This window comes from Chelmon rostratus, chromosome 24 (assembly GCF_017976325.1).
Source record: "Chelmon rostratus isolate fCheRos1 chromosome 24, fCheRos1.pri, whole genome shotgun sequence".
Classification (NCBI taxonomy): Eukaryota; Metazoa; Chordata; class Actinopteri; order Chaetodontiformes; family Chaetodontidae; genus Chelmon; species Chelmon rostratus.
The window spans coordinates 13,204,322-13,222,292 of NC_055681.1; the positions used below are offsets into that span (position 1 = coordinate 13,204,322).

Genomic DNA, 17,971 nt, shown 5'->3' on the forward strand with positions numbered 1-17,971 from the left:
AGGTTCCAGCTGTATCTTGAATGTTTCAGACGTGTTGTGGTGTTTCAGCCTGCACAGGGATCTTCTAGGAGGACGCATATGGAAATGCAAAGTCTCACAGCGCATATGCTATTAAATAATTCAGTATTTAAGTGATTTTTTTAGATGGGTTGTAACATAAATATGGAGAGGCCAGAGGAAAAACATGTCATCTTTTGACTAAGACCTGCCGGATCTACCAGTGTCCTGCGTCTTGAGTTGTATTTTATTGCTTTAAATCTGACCCTTCAGACTCAAAGCTTTAAGTTAAATTGAGTATATTTAGACCTGGAACTTATTTTATTGCCCAGGTTATCATTCCTGTGGGTTATTCCTTTATCTCCAGCTTCACCACTGACATCTGGAGGCACAGCGACTCATTTGGAGTTTCAAATGAAGGTGAAGGTGTTATCCAAATCGTAAATGTTCATTAGATCTCGCCCTCTGGTCTGATACACTGTTCTTGTTGTAATTGTTTGGGTTGTGTTCCAAGTTAAGTGGTTTACATAATTTGGTTAACCAAGAACAAAACAAAGATTCTTCATATCTCCCGATTGAAATGGGCTCTGAAATCTTCTGGTCTGGCAAATATGATGCAGATTGATTTTTTACTATAAACTTAATCTGCATTGCTCGTCTTGGTAGTAACTTGTATAGCACCACCTCATACAAATCACTTCAAAGTCCTTTGCATAAAAAGCAAAATTAGACAGCAAAAAAGTGTTTAGAAACAAACCCATCCGTGCATACACGCACATAAATATGCATATACATGCAATCATACATACTGTACAAATACAGTGTGTTCTCTTATTTAGATGCGTAAATGCTGAATGCCATCTCACCAGACTTTGAGAGTGCTCTGGGCATATGGAGATTTCCACCTTGTGACCCAAGAGATCTGCTGGGATTGTAAACTGACAGCATGTACATGGCTCCATGTACTGTGGAGCCAGACCAGCAAGTGCTTTGTGAACCAAGAGAATTTGAATTGTACTCTGAAAACAACTGTTTACCAATGAAGGGGTGCCTTGGGGAGGACTGGAGTTGTGTTCTTTGTCCTGGTCAGTTCTTACGCAGCTGAGTTGTGAATAAATTGTAATCTGTGCACTGGTTTGTTTGGTAAATCCAGAAACAGAGAATTGCAACAGTCCAGCCTGCTCATGACCAATGCATGCATGAGCCTCTGATTTCAGAAATGAGTTGGAAAGTGGCATCCTTGGTGATGCCGTTGATATGATCAGGACAACTGAATTCACCATCCATCGTCACTCCTAGGCTTTTAATCACTTGTCTTTAGTGATATGGACTCCAGATACTCATGGGCCAGCTGTCTCTGGGCAAAATCTCAGTTTTCTCCCAGTTCATCTGAACGGAGTTTGCCACCACCCAGTGGTTCATTTCTTCCAGGCGACTGACTAGGGAGTCTGTAGATTAGAAATCATCAGTGGATAGTGAGATAAGAAGCTGCGTGTCATCTGCATATTTATAGTAACTCATGTTATGTCTGCTGATAATGTAGCCATTGGGGACACATACATAGGTTGGATAAGAAGAGGAACCAAGATGGAGCCCTGCGGGACCCCACACACTAATTCATGTCTGGAGTGGAAGACTCCGGGTGTGACAATGAAGTGTTGATTATGAAAGGAAGGATTCAAACCACTGGAGGTCTGTGCTAAATAGACCTACCCAGTTTCTTAGGCTTTCCAGCAGCATCCCATGATCCACTGGGTCACATGCAGAGCTTAGGTTTAGGAGTATTTTTTTTTATTGTCACTGTTGAGCCTCATGCTATTAAGAATTTTTGAAAGAGCAGTTTCTGTGATGTGAGACATGGCAGTTATGAATGTTATTAACTGAGAGACAGCAATTCAGCTGCTGATATACAGTAAAATCTTGTCAATAGTCTTAGGAAGGTGAGGTTAGAGATTTATAGCAGCGCTTTTAATGCAACGGGGAAAGATGGCAGTCTGGCGAGAACAGTTCACTATCGACAACATGTCATCTGTTAAAGAATGAAAAGCAGATTTGAAAAAAGGATGCTGGGAGTGGATCAAAGGGGCTGCTAGAGGATTTCAGACGATTTATAGCTTCAGTGAGAGCTCTGCAGTCTGCAGCGGAGAGATGCTTGAGACCGTCAGCACCCAACGGTGGGGGGTGTCGCAGTTAGTCGTGAAATTATTTGGCATGTCGCGCCTGATGTCTGAAAAGTTGATGCATGCTGCATTTGGCAGTTGGGAAAGCAGCAGAAGGGGAGCGAGTTTATCAATGGTTGACAAATGGCGTTTTGGATCATTTTTTTGTGGGTCTGAGCTCGGCCGGTTTTAAACTTCTGTTGTAGGTTTGAAGATGTGTTTGAAGATGTTCCGGCCAACATGCAGTTTTGATTTTCTCCACATCCGCTCATCTTAACGGCAGTCTCTTCTGAGCTGCTTTGAGAGATGCTGTCTCAGCATTTGGTGCGCTGTTATTGATACCATCTGTAAGAAGAGAATTAAAGCAATCAGCCAGGGCATCACAACTGCTGCTCTCAGATAAAGGCACCAATGAGGACTTTGCACTGAGAAAATGAGTCTGAAAAGACAGAAGTTCCCTTTCTGGACATGTCAACTTGTGATACCTTGATAACTTCAAAGCTCTGGTACTCCAAGTGAGACCTGAAGATGGTTTAAAGAGTTGGAAAAGATGGCTGCTACTCCCCCACCTTGTTTGCTCTGCCTTGTACTGTGCAGAAAGTTGTACTTGGGGAGTGAAATTATTTGTGTCTAGCCATGTTTCAGGAACAAAAATAACATCAAGGGCATCATCTTCAATAAGTTTCCTGACTATAAATGATTTATTGGTCAGGGAGGAAAAACTAAGAACCTGTGAGGCAGGCTTGGGATGTGTGGCAGTATGATTGAGAACAATGGGGATGAGGTTTTCAGGATTGTCTTATTAGTATGTAGAAGTATGGAAAGCTAAATGTTAACATTAATAGACCTGTCAGATATCAACACAGGAATAGCAGTTGGGCGAGGTGGACGAAGTCTGCCAGGGTTTCGATGGGGGTAGAGCAGACTGAGACCTTGCATCCCGCCCTCAGACACCACAAACACAAACGTTCAGCCAGCAGTTGCATCCTTACAGAGCAGTGACCAAACAACCAGATAGCGCTAGTGTCTCAGTCCAAGAATAGCAGTTGGTTTGTCTGTCCATCTGTGTGACTGCCAGTCCATCTGTCCCCAACGCTCGAGTCCACAGCAAAATATTACACAACCACACTGACATTTGGGAGGATCAGGGTGATTCCTAAGGAGTTCAATGACACCCCTCAACCTGTCCTCTAATGCCACATTCAAGGCAAAGTGTCTCCTTGTCAAAAATTCGGGGACCTTTGTGACCCTCAAAATGAGCCTTTTTTTCAATGAGAACGTGTTGACATGTCATAGTGGGGACGGCGTCCTGGTATTGTGCACGCTGGCTCACTGTCACACTGTCTCGGCTCACTGGGACAGTTTGTTTAACGTCATTAGTAACACCTCTCTTTTATGACGAGCCAGATTGTCGTGAAAAATGCCCGTGACAACTTTGCGCAACAGACACGTCACATCTAATCGGCTGTCGCCTTGAAATGCGCAGCGCATAATCGCTTCCACGGTGGCAAAGCCTTGCGCTTTTAACGAGTCCGTGGTCTCCTCCTTGATGTTCTCCGCTCGTGCTGCCCATCACTTCTGAAGCCTTGCAGCCTCCAGGGGCTGCTCGCAGTGCCGAAACACTGGATTTTTCATCTGCTCCCAAAATCAGAGGGTGTTAGTGGTTTAAATGTGGACGTGCATGGAAATCCACATGTAAAGTTTTCTTATGACATCATGGTCAGGATTGTGGCAGCGAGGGTGGCCTAACTCCTGTTTCAACCCCCGCAAATGACACCAGAGTTTACATCTGCATTGCTGACTGCATCTTTGCTCGTAGTTAGTTATCCTTTAATCTATTTTTGTCCATCTCTTTTTATCTGCGCCACAGCTGTTTCCTCCTCGTGAATTTCAGCATATCAGAGAGACTGCAGCCTCTGACTTTAAAGCAGTGTTCACCATCTGAAAGCCGAACAGTTTTCTCCCAGCAAGCTCACATCTACTGCGGCCCCTCAGGGACGCGCACGCAGAACTATAGTATGTGTAGGTTTTAAAAACAGTCGGTCTTCAAATGGATCCTTTTGATCTCCGTCGAGCGTCTCTGATGTTTGCTGCCCGTGTCAAATGTTTTCTGAATGAAGATTGTCTGAGCTGATGTGTTGGTGTTGCAGGCCCGTCTTTCTCCATCGCCATCCAATCAGATGCCAGCAGTGTTTATCCATGGGAAACAGCCAAGATGGCGTGTTCGCTGAGCGTCTCTGGATCCTCGCCAAAGACTGGTACAGCACACACACACACACACACACACACACACACACACACACACACACACACACACACACACACACACACACACAGGTAGACCGCACATACTTGTAGATGTTTTCTCACATATACTCATAAATGACTATCAGTTACTGTTCCTGTTTTTCTCTTGAGTTCTTTGAATGTTATTTTTACACCGATGTAACACACACACACACACACACACACGCACACACACGCTTCTGCTGCATTCTTCACCTGTCAGCCTGTCAGCACCACTGCTAATAAGAATGATGTGACTTCCGCATTTCAACTGCTTGTATATATATGAAATATACTCTCTCTTGTCTGTGGCTATTGTTAACACACACGCAACATGCACACACACACACACACACACCCCTCTTAATTCTTTCACTTTCTTTTGTGAGTGCGTGTTTGCGGCTTGTAATACTGGTTTTGTCTCGTGGTGTAGAGTACAGCGTTTCAGTCTCGGCTATCACCGTTCACATCTGAAATGAGCTCAATATCATCAGATCATGGTTGCATTTAATGAGATGCAGACATTTGCAGTGGAACTGTTTTGGTTCCCTCTCACCGTTCTGATCAACGTTGTTGTTCAGATGCAGCCAAAAAAGCTCTGAAAAACAGACGAAGTTAGCAACCAGCTGACTTGGTACTTGGCTACATTACACCTCTGAAAATTCCCCATAGACTCGAACAGAATTGAGGCTCCTACCTTCCTTCAGAAACCAACCATCTGCAGTGCAACCCACCACGATCCCCCCTTCACTCTGTTTATCTATTTCTCCTTCTGTCCCACCCCCTCATTTCCTTTCCTCCCTCACTCTAATCGTCCATCCTCCCTCCTCTTCTTCATCACTCCTTTACACTTTAACTTAAGCAGATCACATGACACCATGCGTCACTCACCACCTCCCTCTGTCCATCTGTCGCCATCTCTCTCCCCCTCTATGCGTCTTTCTTTACTGTCCAACATGTGTTGGACCTCGTCACTGGCTGCTAATCTGTGCATGCCTGGTTGTTTGGAAATAATGGACATGTAAACACATATGAACACACGTCTGTGCACCTGTGATCCTCACTGAAATGCGTCTTTGTGTGCATGCGTTTAGTTTGTGTCTACATAAACACCAATATTCACTGGCAGCAGTGGAACGCCGCAGGGGTTGGTGGGTTGGTGGCTGTGGAGCACGCTCTCTCAGACAGATGCTCCATGGGAAGAAATTCCCCCTCAGCACCACAGCTGACAAGTTACGCATGAACGTGTTCACTATGCGAAGGAAGGAGCGAGGAAAGGAATGTTGCAATGCGCATGAATATACTGGATTTTTGTGTTTTCAAGTTGCATGAGCGTTATATACCAGCTTGTAAGGGGCAGGTGTTGTCCATCAGAAGAGAAAAAAAAAACATTTTCCTACTTTTAGCCATTTTTTATCAAAAATCTGCAGGAAGTGTGAAACCAGAAGAACTTACTTACTTAGAAGAACTGTGAAGATGAGGCAAATCAGACCAATTGTGGATTAAAACATGCCCCAGAGCAGAGTTCCTGGTCCTCTGTAAAATGTTCTGCAGTGGTCACCCCAATAATATTATAGAATATTTTGTATAGCATCCTGTAGTATTTTGTGTAATATCTGCAGATGGGCATACGTTTTGAACAGGCTCTATTAGTTTTAAGCATGAACACAATACAGATGTTCAGGTGCAGTGTTCAAACACCACTGGAAGAGAGGCAACACTGTGAGCGGTGTGTTTTCGCCGAGGCATTGAAATATTAACTAGCGATGTCTAGCTGTGTCCCGGTTACTGTGTATAGATCTCATTATGCACAATTTTCACTGGGACTACTTTTTTTTAAAAAAGCCTCTACAGAGTGTCTCAAGTGAGGTCTGCGGATAATCCGGTGTAACAGAGACGGTGTGTTCTGAAAGACACGTTTCTGATGAATTTTTCAGATATAAGTTGAAAATAAACTTAAGACTAAATGTAAGGTGAATATTTTTTTATTGTGTGTATTGGGGTGACATATTAAAGTAGGTGGTTTACTGTGCAGCGACTCAAGTAAACTTTGATTGGAGAGCACTTATCCACATAGTTAAACACCCTGATAAATCATTTCTCACTTCAACACACGTGAGTTTTGGCTAAAGTGTCACATTTTGTGCTCTTCGTTCGTCAGTGTGGGTCTTTTTCTCTGCAGCAACGTTGAACCAGAAAATCAGTTCCTCTAAGTTGCCAAGTTAGCTCCCTGGTAATGGTGGTAGAAACTAAGGAGACCAAGTTGCTCATTTTTAAAATGGGCTCAGTAATTTCCCGAAACAGCTGGCCACTGGAGTTCTCCACAAATGTTACTCAAACCCGACTAAGATGCGCCTTTATTGGGGACTATTTTCAGCTGCTCATTAATCCACTTTTGGGCCCCTAGCGAGTGCTTCCAGCAACAGGATGGTGTTTGAGGGATTGGGAACTACTGTGTGTGTTCATGGTAATGAAAGAAACATGTCTCATAGTGCTCTGTGGCGCAGATGAATAGGATATATCCGGCTTTTGATACACACAGTAGTTGCTAATCATGTTTCCATTCCATTACCATCTTGCTAACTAGTATAATGTTTGCTATCAGTCCCAAAGAATCATTAAGCCCTTTAGTGGCGTTTACCGTTTCAATTTGTCAAACAGGTTGAGCAACTCGAGGCAGCGAAAGTATGACTGACACACAGGTAAAACGTTCAGCAGACAAATTAGCGAGCTGGTATCGAGTGGCATGTGTCAATAAAGGCGTGGTGTTTCTGTTGGCTTTGGCCGACAGCCAAACCTTCACTCACCTGCTTACTCTCATGCGCGCACACACTGTTGCTTTACAGTCATTTCCTGAAGTGTCCCTTCTCGTCTTATTGTGTCAGAACAATGAGCTACGAAGGTGAGGCGCAGACTAATCAACCAGTCATTTGTGTTGGAACGCACACACACACACACACACGTCGCTACATGTTGGAAGAGTGTACATGGCGCAGCTAATGTTGCTCAACTGAAGTAACTGCATCGACCTGCAGTCTGAAGACGAGTGCATGCAGGTGCAAGGGCGCTGCTTTATGGTGTAATATGCTGTTACACCCAACAAAAAGATGTTTTTAGTGTGTGTGTGTGTGTGCGCATGTGTGGCACATGGCTGAAAACAGCTCTCCTGTTGGAGCTTGTTTTTATGACGGTGGCCCAGTAAAACACATGCAAAATATCCCTCATTATTCCTCACTGCTTAGTCAGATATAGATCATATTCACAGTGGTGCAGATTTAGCCTTGTATTAGTGCAGCTATTAACTACTTATAGGTAAATGCATGCCTGTGTGTGTGTGTGTGTGTGTGAGAGAGAGACCTTGCATGAACTGCAGTAGTGCAACAAGGAACCCTTTGCAGAGATTACAGATTACAGAGACTACATAGAAGCTGATACATACATATTACACCTGCTAAACATCAGCGTGTTCGCGTCGCCGCTGTGAGCACGTTCGCATGACGACAGCAGCCTCGCACAGCTGGCTGCAGATTCAAGGCTCTAAAAGCGGTCGCAGTGAATCATCGGTGCATCGTTTCTCCCGCCCAGAACTTGTCTCGTCGGGTGTAATGAACAGCTTCCAGACACCTCTTGCAAGGCTTTAGGCTGTTCGGCTTGTTTACGTTTAAGTTGCACACGATGATGCTGTCAGTTGACTTTTTATGCGCTGCTCTCATCACTTCCTGTCTGGACTTTTGACAGAAGAACAGAACTGAATGTGGACAAAATACGTCAAATCCGAGTGTTTGACGTTCTGCTCTTCCACAGTTTGAGACCACTGGGATCTTTGTTCTTTCAGTCCTCAGAGTTAAAGCTGATCTCCAGTAACTGGGCCATTATTGTAGGTCAGTAATCATTTGTCAAATTAAAGTCCATGGAAGGAATGTTTCAGCTAACATTCAGCGCAGGGGCATGCGTGTTTGAGTATCTCTTCGACCCCGCTCCGTTCGGCCTTTGATGTGCTATCTCAGCGTGCCGCTGCATGCGGACACACAGCATTCATTACCACTGGAATGACTGGCATGTTGTTGCAGTCAAGGCAGTGTGTGTTAGTGAGACGGCGCACACTTGAAATCAGTGATGGTGAGATGACATCACCATTAGAGATATTTTTCTCTCGCTCTTTTTTTTTTTTTTTTTTTTTTTTTTTTTTTGAAGAGCTGCCACCGAAGCTGTGACAGTTTGTGTCTTCTCAACACGTCGCTGTTTTTCTGCTCTGAAATTCTTTTGTTAAAATAACAGTATACCAGTCTGTTCCTCCTGGGAGAAAATAAAGCTTTGTACTTCACTGGTGCGCACGCGCACACACACACACACACACACACACACACACACACACACACACAGACATTCTCTGCCTCCAAACAAGGCATCAGCCATACAGGAAAAGACCAAAAATAATGCTAACGTTGGACAGCCACAATTCAACTGTCGATCAAGATGATTTAATTTAGACTCAGCGAAGAAGTGATGTCAAAGGATCTTAAGAAGTTAACTCAACTTCCAGCCAGAGATCACAATAATGCAAATGATTGTCATCACATTCTGTATTTTTATACTTTCCATTTTAAAACACCCTGTTCTCAAAGCTTATATCTGTATGCTGTTACTTACCGTGATGACAGCTCATGCTCACAACCTGCAGGTACTTTAATGAGAATCCCTGGTAAATTCTCGCATTTCAGTTCCCAGTGTGAAACGCTGTTTGGTGGAGCAATTAACCTTCCATTTATCTGCCAAAAATCTCACTTTTCACAGAACGACAGAGGGAAAACCAGCTTCTGATAAAACGACAGCGCCGCTTGTTTTATTGATTATCAGATAGTGTTGTTGGTAGCCACTTCAGGAGCTCATTTAGTCCTTTTGTAAAACATTAAGTTTACTGGAACGCGCTGCAGAGAAAATGACAAAGCTGATGAAAGGAATTCAGACGCTATCAGGAGAAGGCATGTAATGAAAATCCAACAATAACCATTTCATTGCTATTCAAATGCATTTGTGTCACAATTCTTCAATCAAGCTTTTGAAGTGGAAGCTGGTTATTAAAACTTGATGTGTTTGTCGGATCTTCAAATGCATTCACTTGCAATTATATGTTCCAGCTGTGGCCGTCAGCTTTTTCCTAAAAAAAAAAAAAAAAGGAAAGGAAAGAAAAAGTAGTTTGCCTTCATCAGAAATACGACTGCTAACGTCGCTCCATGTCTGCTGGATTTTTGTTTGCCAGTCCATCTGCCATCGCATCTTCATGAAGTGATAACAGGTCAGTGTTGTGTTGACAGCTTGTTTTGCTGCCCCCAAGTGGCCAAAAAATCAATAACTGCAGCTTTAAACAGCTTAACCCGACTGGCGTGACGCCTCCTGTAAGCCGATATTTTGATTTGGACCTTGTTCAGTTTCCTTTGCATCATCAAATCCCAGGATTCTCGCTGGCATACGCGTGGATGCAAAGCAAATAACATTTAATGAGGAGTACAGCAGCTCACAGGTGCAACGTCAGGAACAGGTGATTAACATCTGAAAACCTAAACGGTGTTTTAAAATAGCTCTGCGTGATAAATATAACGATACATCCTTCTCTCCTCTTTTGGCTCCTCTGCTGCTCACTTCCTCCTCGGCCCCCCCCTCCCTCCCCTCTCTCCGCTCTCACCAAATTACCCAGCTGTCTTTGCAGGGCCGACAGGCAGCCGTTAATTAGCCAATCTCACGCTCCGTTAGCCAGCCGGGGAGACAGAAAGAGGTAGAGGAAGAATAGACGGCGGGATGGAGAGAGAGTGAGAGAAAGTGGGAGTGAATGGGGAGAAGTGGAGGGAGCGAAGCAGATTGTTAAAGTGGAAAGGGAGTGAATAGAGGAGGCAGTAAATGGAGGAAGAGTGGCTCGAGAACAGCATGTAAAGTTTCCTAAAGAGAGAGACAGGGATGAGAGCGAAAGGAGAGGAAGGCAGTGCATTCTAACAGAGTGGCGAGAGAAAGAACGGGAAGAGTTGTTGAACAGAGAGGAGTGAGACGGGTAAGGGAGGATGGACAGTGAAGGAGATGAAGTGGTGAGGTGATGAGGAAGGATGACAGACTGTTTGTGGTGAACCAATAACAGCTGCTGATTTAAAGGAAAAGCTAACCCCCCTTTTTGTTTCTTCTCTTGCTTGATTTGGTCAGTTTGTCGCTCCTGTTTTCACGTCCCCTGAACTTTCCTGTAGCATCAAAATTTCTACTTCTTTCCCGTGAACCTTTCTCATGCTCATTTCAAGTTGAAACAAGCCGCATTGCCCGGCTACCAGCCGCTTTTTTCAGAGCGGTAATAACGTTACAGAAGACTCTACCCGTGCCGCTCACAAGCCGTTCCCAATTCAACCATCTGGGTGGCACTACAGGGGCCCCTGAGCCCACACATCGATGCTCGAAAGCGGGCTTTCCTCAGCTGAGCTCAGCTCCCCACCACATACTCCCCATTTTAGCGAGAAGTGACAAGATAATGGCAAGAAAGTTGAATTTCTGCACGGATGAACGTTGGAGTTTGATGCCCTCCTGGTCCAATAACGCCAGAAGAAATAGTTTTGTTTTCCTGAATGTAATCTTGTGGTGTGTGTGAGTGGGAAAAATGGCAGTATGAGTGTTTTTTTTATTATTATATGTCTGTTTTATTAGCCAATACACTTGAAAAGGTAGCTGAATTTGAGTTTGTGGCTTTTTGAATATGTGGCATTTACTTTTTTCCTGCTTTGTATCGCAACAGTTTAGCAGTGTAGTGTGACGTAATGCTAAATGTTCATTCTTAGCCAATTGTCACCAGTTTAATACATCCTAAAGATGACATTTATTACTCATGATGAAGTTGATTTCATCCACTCCTCATTCTAACACTAAGTGTAGATTTGGCCTCTTATGTCAAGAATCGAAAAGCCCATATTAATGCAAAATTCCTGTTAGCATTTTTGCTATTTGAACAGTGACTTTCATGTCCCAGTTCCATTATCTCACTAACCTGAATGCCAAATGCATGTGAAGTGATAAAAATGATCAGATCTAATTCAGTCTGTCAGTTATGGGCGATGAATAATAAAAAAAAACACGCACAGTTCTTTCTTGATTTCCTCATGCAAGTTATTCAGTAGTCATTTGTTCAGCTGTTGTCAAAAAATCCTTTCTAGTATTCAGTGGCCTTTAGATGACTGCAAAAAATCAAAGCTGCTGCTACTAAAAAAGGTGTTCAGCAGAGGAGCAGAAAGGGTCTGAAAACATCAAACACTGTCTCACGCTGGATATTTATACTGTAGTTTAAGAACTGGAGCAAACGGTAGCTAACGAAGCAAAGACCGAGATGGAAGAGGGGCATAAAAGCAGGAAAGCAGTGGAAGAGGAGAGGAAAAGACGTGACAGTAAAGCACAAATTGAAAACAGCAGAGCAGCGCCATCGTCTTCACTCCATTAGTTCTTCCAGTTAAACAGGAATGGGAGCGGAGAAGCAGCTTCAAAGGAGACCCTCAGAAATGGCAGATTTCAGCGAGATCAGACTGGGAAGAGTGCAGTTTTACATGTGCGACGATAAAACGTCATGGCTGCTCTCGGGGGGTGGTTTTCCTCTGTTTGGGTTTACAGTGGAAGTCAATGGGGACATTCAGCAAGACGAGAGTCACAGGTTTCACCGACGGGCCTCGACTGATAATGTATCAGAATAGAAAATGTTTCTTTGACGTAAGCTTCCTGAATGACGTCTCTTTTCACTGTCTACAAATTTCAATGTGATTTCTCTCTCTTAGTGTTCTCTGATCAGTTTCATTCTTGTTGAGGTGGAATAACATGTAATCGTTTACTAAAATCCACAGAGAAGTCTTCAGGGACAGATCATTTATCTTATTCAACCAAAAATATTCTCTTAGTATTGGCGGGAAATAAGTTCAAGGGAGGTTTAAGTTGTTAGCTGAGCCATAAAAGGACCCAGTTCATGCTACTTGACAGTAATCTATTAGATGTGTGTGTACAATAATACCTAGTTTAGAGATGATCCCATTTCAATAACTTGTTGAAGGTTGTTGGGGGTTTCAGTGCAAAATAACCAAGATATGTGTGTGAATTAGAGCGGGAGCTGTTGACAAAATCCCCACTATCCTCCATTGATGCATTTGGGAATCATTCTGTGGGACCTTAATACACACAAATATAGGACAAGAATTGTATTAACAGCTATTAAAGGCAAATAAAACAAGACAACAAGTATGAAATAACTGAAAACTTGCAAACTAAGAGTACATATCGTAAAAAAGAATAAAGAATCAACAAAGCGGACGTGTTTATTGGCTCCAAGCAGGAAAGAAAATGAGCTACAGGCTAATAAAACGAATGAAATAAAACTTTTGAAGAATCAGTAAGTGGCGCCACCGCCATAGAAGCACTTCCAGGAGCACGGCGCTCACTTAAAACGATGTGTTCAGGTGCTTACTGTGCGACCCCAAGAAGAAGCTACACACACACTCCGGACACCTGCTTTTTGTATTACATGGAGGACATTTGTGTAGCATTAGCATTAGCATGTTTTGCCCGCCTCTCTGTTTGACTGACAGTTTTATTCATCTCCACTTGAAGTTCGTCCAGTGTCAAAAATAAAAAGGATGCAGCTTCAATCTACTCTTGCCACGTTGCTGCAGCTTAGCTTGCCACATTTCTCCGGGTGTATCTACAGCATAGTGAAGCTTCATTAAATATAGAGTAAGTGGTAGCTTAGCTCAGTACACTTTCTAAGTAGCTTTCCCAACACTGCCCATAATGTAGGTTAATTAGTAAATGTAATGTGATCCATTCTCAGTGTTAGACAAAGGGAAGGATTAAGCATCTCAGCAGCGTTTATTTGGCGAAGAACTCAGAGTATATAAGTAAATCAGTCAGTGCGCTGTGGGGTCTATGAAGTACGTCTACACGCAGCAGCAGCAGACACACACACGCCGCAGCCGAGTGGGCTTTCCTGTAACAACAGAAGCAGCTGAGCTTGTGTCGCAGTATGAAGTGTGGAGATAACGTTCGCTCTGGCTGTGAGTGCAAACAAAAGCAACATGGAAGAACAGTTTCCCCACATCAAACCTACTACTCTGGTTATTCAAGTGGCTTCAAATGAGGCTCAGCCTTCACACGGCTTCTCTGGACTCTCCCTCAATGTCAAATACTCCCTCGGGTCTGCAATAGATGCTACTAGCCACATTAGCCACCGAACGTGCTAACAGTGCTTAGAATAACGGGTTTTGGTTCTTGTTTTGAGCTTGTCCATTTTGTGACACTGAAGTGTTGAATTCATAAGACATATTAGACAAAGAGACCATAATTCCTCATATGCCACAGACAACTCCCCCCCCCCCAACTCATACTTTGATACATGGCACACTGGAAAAGGCCGAAACAGCGTCTGAAGTTCTCTGTGGTTTTTCCACCCCGCGAACGATAAAGACATCAAAAGAGCATCTCACGTCTTTCAATATCAACATTTAGCGGTTAAACGTCTGAAAATATATCTGTCGGCCTCATGATAAATGTTGTGGTGCATCAGTGTTAACTCAGTGGTCGTGCACTCAGAAGGCATCTGCGAGCGAAACGCGCCAAATATCAAGCAGAATTTGCATTCATTATTAAGCATGCAGCGAGTAACGGGGGAAACTTTGCTTCCCGGTGGCTTTGTTTCTGTGAGGCTAAATAGTGTTTTTATAGTGTTTAGTATTCCGCTCTACCAGTGCTGTCCTGCTTTATGGAGCAGAGAACACACACACAGTTTCATTAGAAGCTCTGCTGGTAATTGTCAGTCTTTTGTGTGTGCGTGCATGTGTGTGTCAGGCAGTTTTACGCCTTGGACTCTCCTCAAGGGATTAATCCAGAGAAATCCAATCAGACTGTCTTCATTTCCACAGACAGCCATTTTAGTTTTATTAGCTCAGACAGGAGCCAGATATTCTATTAGAGATGCACTGTAGTTTTCTCCCCCCCCGCACCCCCCTTTTTTTATTGAATCTGCTCCACCACCTAAAAGTGTTATTAGCGGTAGAGCGAACATAGTTGTGAAGTTCTGACACACCATGTTGTCAAACTCTGTCATCAACTAGTCTGTCAGCTGACTGCCGTTCCCGTTCCCCCCCAGCAAAAGAGCCTGATTGTTCCAAAAACATATCAGTCTGTCTCTTATTGTCAACAAATGCTGTGAAAAGACCAAAAAAGAGCACAGTTGCTGTTGGTTGGATATAATATTTTTCACTGTGACAGGATAGATCACATATAAAACCTACCAGACAAGTGGAAAAGCCTTTCAGATGTCAGTAGAATAAAGTTTGTCCAGTGAGATTTTTCATTAAGAGATCACCCATGGCATCCTGGCCCAGACCAGCCCACCCCAGTCAATCACACGCCACCCACCTCCCCTGAATGTGTATACCAAACGTGCCACTCCATATGAACACTAAAGCTTTGTAATGAGTAAAAAGGGAATAAAGGAAGATTAAGAGAGAGGAAATATGATAAATACCTCAAAATTAGCCTTGCAAAATTGCATAATCCACTGTGATGAATTCACTGTGATGATTCCTAAAGCTAGTGATGGCATTCTGTGTGTGTGAGAGAGAGAGAGAGAATTAATATGAAGATGGAAGCAGATGTGATGATAGATGATCAGCATCCTCCAGATAGAGGAAGCAGTGCATAAACTCCCCCTGCGAGCTCCACCTGGCTCAATGAGACATGAGGAGAAACACCGTTGGGTGTGGTTTTAACATAAATATGCAATCAGCAAAAAAGTTGCATTGATGTAACAATACAATTATTTGATAAATAAACGACTGCATTGATTTCATTTCTTGTCCATCGACACCCACACAAACGTTGGCTCCTGAAAGAGCACAGTTCAGCATTAGCCTAATAGATGAAAGAACAAAACCACAAATGCTGCCAGCTGACTCACTGTTAATGCTGATGAACCATGGTGAACAAAATAACGACGTTCTTCCAATAAAGTGAAATATTAGAACCGTATTAAAAGATATTTTTCGCTCACCAGGGAAATATAAGACAGATGGCTTGCTAGCCGCTAGCAGATGTTAACTAATTGTCTGAGCCAGTGTGCACAATGTTTTTGCTAGCCACTGTGACGTCGCTACACAGTAACACTGACTACAACTTGCTAGCTAGCCAGCTAGCAAGCTACATTAAAGCTCATAAAAGTCACAAGCTAGCCAAATTGAAGTAGAGTGAAGCATGCAATATTTGTTTTATTGTAATGTTAGCAACATAACTTTGAAAACACCAACTAGTTTGTTACACTTAGCACTTTTTTTCCTTAGCTGTATCAAGGGCATCTTAGTGGGTTCCTGGACTCCACAGTAGCATAGCCTAACGCTAATCATCATCTGTTGAGCCAGGCTGCCACTTAATTGTTGCGTACTGTCTGACCTGTGTGCCAAAAGGGTAAGACAATACACAAGGACCCAATCTACCTGTTTCATGGGCAAGTCAGACAAAAATATAATGATATGTAAATGTGGAAGAACTGGCCACCTGTCAAAGGTTGCTCCAAACTAACAGGGGGGCAGCGTATCACCAGAGTAACCGCTAACTGCTAGTTAGCTGTGCAAGTAGTGGCCCTGTTAGCTGGCTGGAGTCTGCCCCGACAGAGGGCTGGTTAGCATGCTAGCTTCAGTAGTAATGTCTGCAACACAATACAAACACACCTTTAAACTATTACTTCTTCACATTCTGTTAATAGTGTTAGTTCATTTTTTAGCGTTTTAAGCTAAAATTCTGGCCACATCTTACACATTGCACCTTTTTATAGTGATATCTGTTTACATGCAAAAAAAAAAAATGCTAATGTAGCAGCACAGACACACACTTCTCTTCCTGTTCAGCTGTATGCTGCATACTGCTGTGCAGTGAGGCAGTGTAAACAGAGCCTGTAGCTTATCAAGTGACTGTTGGGATGAGAGTCAGTGAGTTCATGAGTTCATGCAGGGGGGGTTAGGAAGGTCCGTATAGGGGGACTGCGTTCAGCACAGGAACAGCTGTGGGCAGGAGGCTGTGTGTCAGCCTGCTGGTGGAAGATCAGATACTCCTATATCGCATCTCCCATGAGGAGGGGGTGGGGGTGTCTCTGGCGATACTACGTGCTCTCCAAAGACTCCGCTTGAGATGTGTTCACATTGCTGAGTGCCTCTCGCTGTTGATTCATGGCTATGTGATAAACAAAATAATCTCCTCAGTCACTAAGTATTTTCAAATCCCCTTCCCTCCCTCCTTCCCTCTCCTCATTCTCCGTCCTCTCCGCCGTCAAGAACAAAGAAAGTAAAGGATGGAGGCTAACTGTGAGAAAGCAGAGGCTTTCTAATTATAGCCCCGTTCCTCGAATATGGGTGTCACTGCTGAAACAAGCAACCGGAGTTCATGCGTCAGTCCTGCGGAATTATGCAAAATGTGTCTTTGATCATTAACGGCGGTGTCAGACGTTAACCTGGTGTTATCAGGACGTCAGAGAAACACATATTTCTGACGCGATTATATAAGAATGTAGTCGTAGTGATTATAAAAGCTGTTCAAATAGTTTTGATATATCCTGTCATCACAAAGCACGGCCGAGTAAATATGTTTTAATGTGTTTCCATTCTGATATTAGTTGTTTTTACTGATAAATATTGAAATTAAAGTAGAACTTTACCAACTTTGCCAACATCATTTCTACCAGATCTGGTAACATGACATTAATACAGTGAAGTCCAGCAGGTCAGTCAAAGCTGCAGCAGGAAGTGGATGCTTTTTATTGACGTTTTACCAACCTAAGGGAACATGTCTGGTCGTCCTGGCTTCATTTGAGCCACATGTCAACAATGTCATTAGTAGTAATAGGAATGATGCCTAAAACGACAAAAATTAAGACCCAGATTGTCGTTGTCAAAATTAGCAATGTAGAACCGACAATCATCATCATTTCAGTCATTTTTCAAGTGTCCATTTGCTGCTTCTCAGCTTCTTAAACGTGAGGATTTGCTGCTTTTCTTTGTCATAACTCATCATTAATATCTTTGCGGTTTGAACTTTCGGTCGGACGAGACAGCCAAGTAGAAATTGTCCCCTCCGGCTCCGGGGAAATTTGGATTTCATATCAGTCAGGTGGACAGTTAGTTCGGACTTGTTATTGTTACACTTGGTTCCTTCATTTGAACCTCTCCTGTTGTAATCATCCATCAAGTTCAGGACGTGATTCTTGCACCAGGTCACACCGAGTCCACGACCCAAGAGATCATCATTCTTATCATTCCCATCCTTCATCGTGCACATGAGCTCAGCCGGTTTTTCCTTTACTGAAGCGTGGACTGATGGGAGCCCTGACTAATAGACGGTTCAGCTTTGACGAAGGGTCCTCACTGTCAGGAAAGTCTTCACCGTGCAGACGGTCTCAAAGGGATATAGGCTTACGCTGAGGCAAGCCTCATGTGTGGACAATATGTCTGCTGAGAAACACAGCTTGGAATACTTACTCT

The 17,971-nt window shown here is 43.4% G+C and overlaps 1 protein-coding gene across 1 annotated transcript in view; it reads left to right on the forward strand.

The window, feature by feature from the left end:
- Nucleotides 1–17,971, forward strand: part of ptgfrnb (prostaglandin F2 receptor inhibitor b) — a 61,479-nt gene that overhangs the window by 34,248 nt on the left and 9,260 nt on the right. Inside the window, exon 11 of the mRNA XM_041966498.1 lies at nt 4,307–4,414. Within this exon, the coding sequence (XP_041822432.1) occupies nt 4,307–4,414 (108 nt within the window). The remainder of the gene's footprint in view (nt 1–4,306; nt 4,415–17,971) is intronic.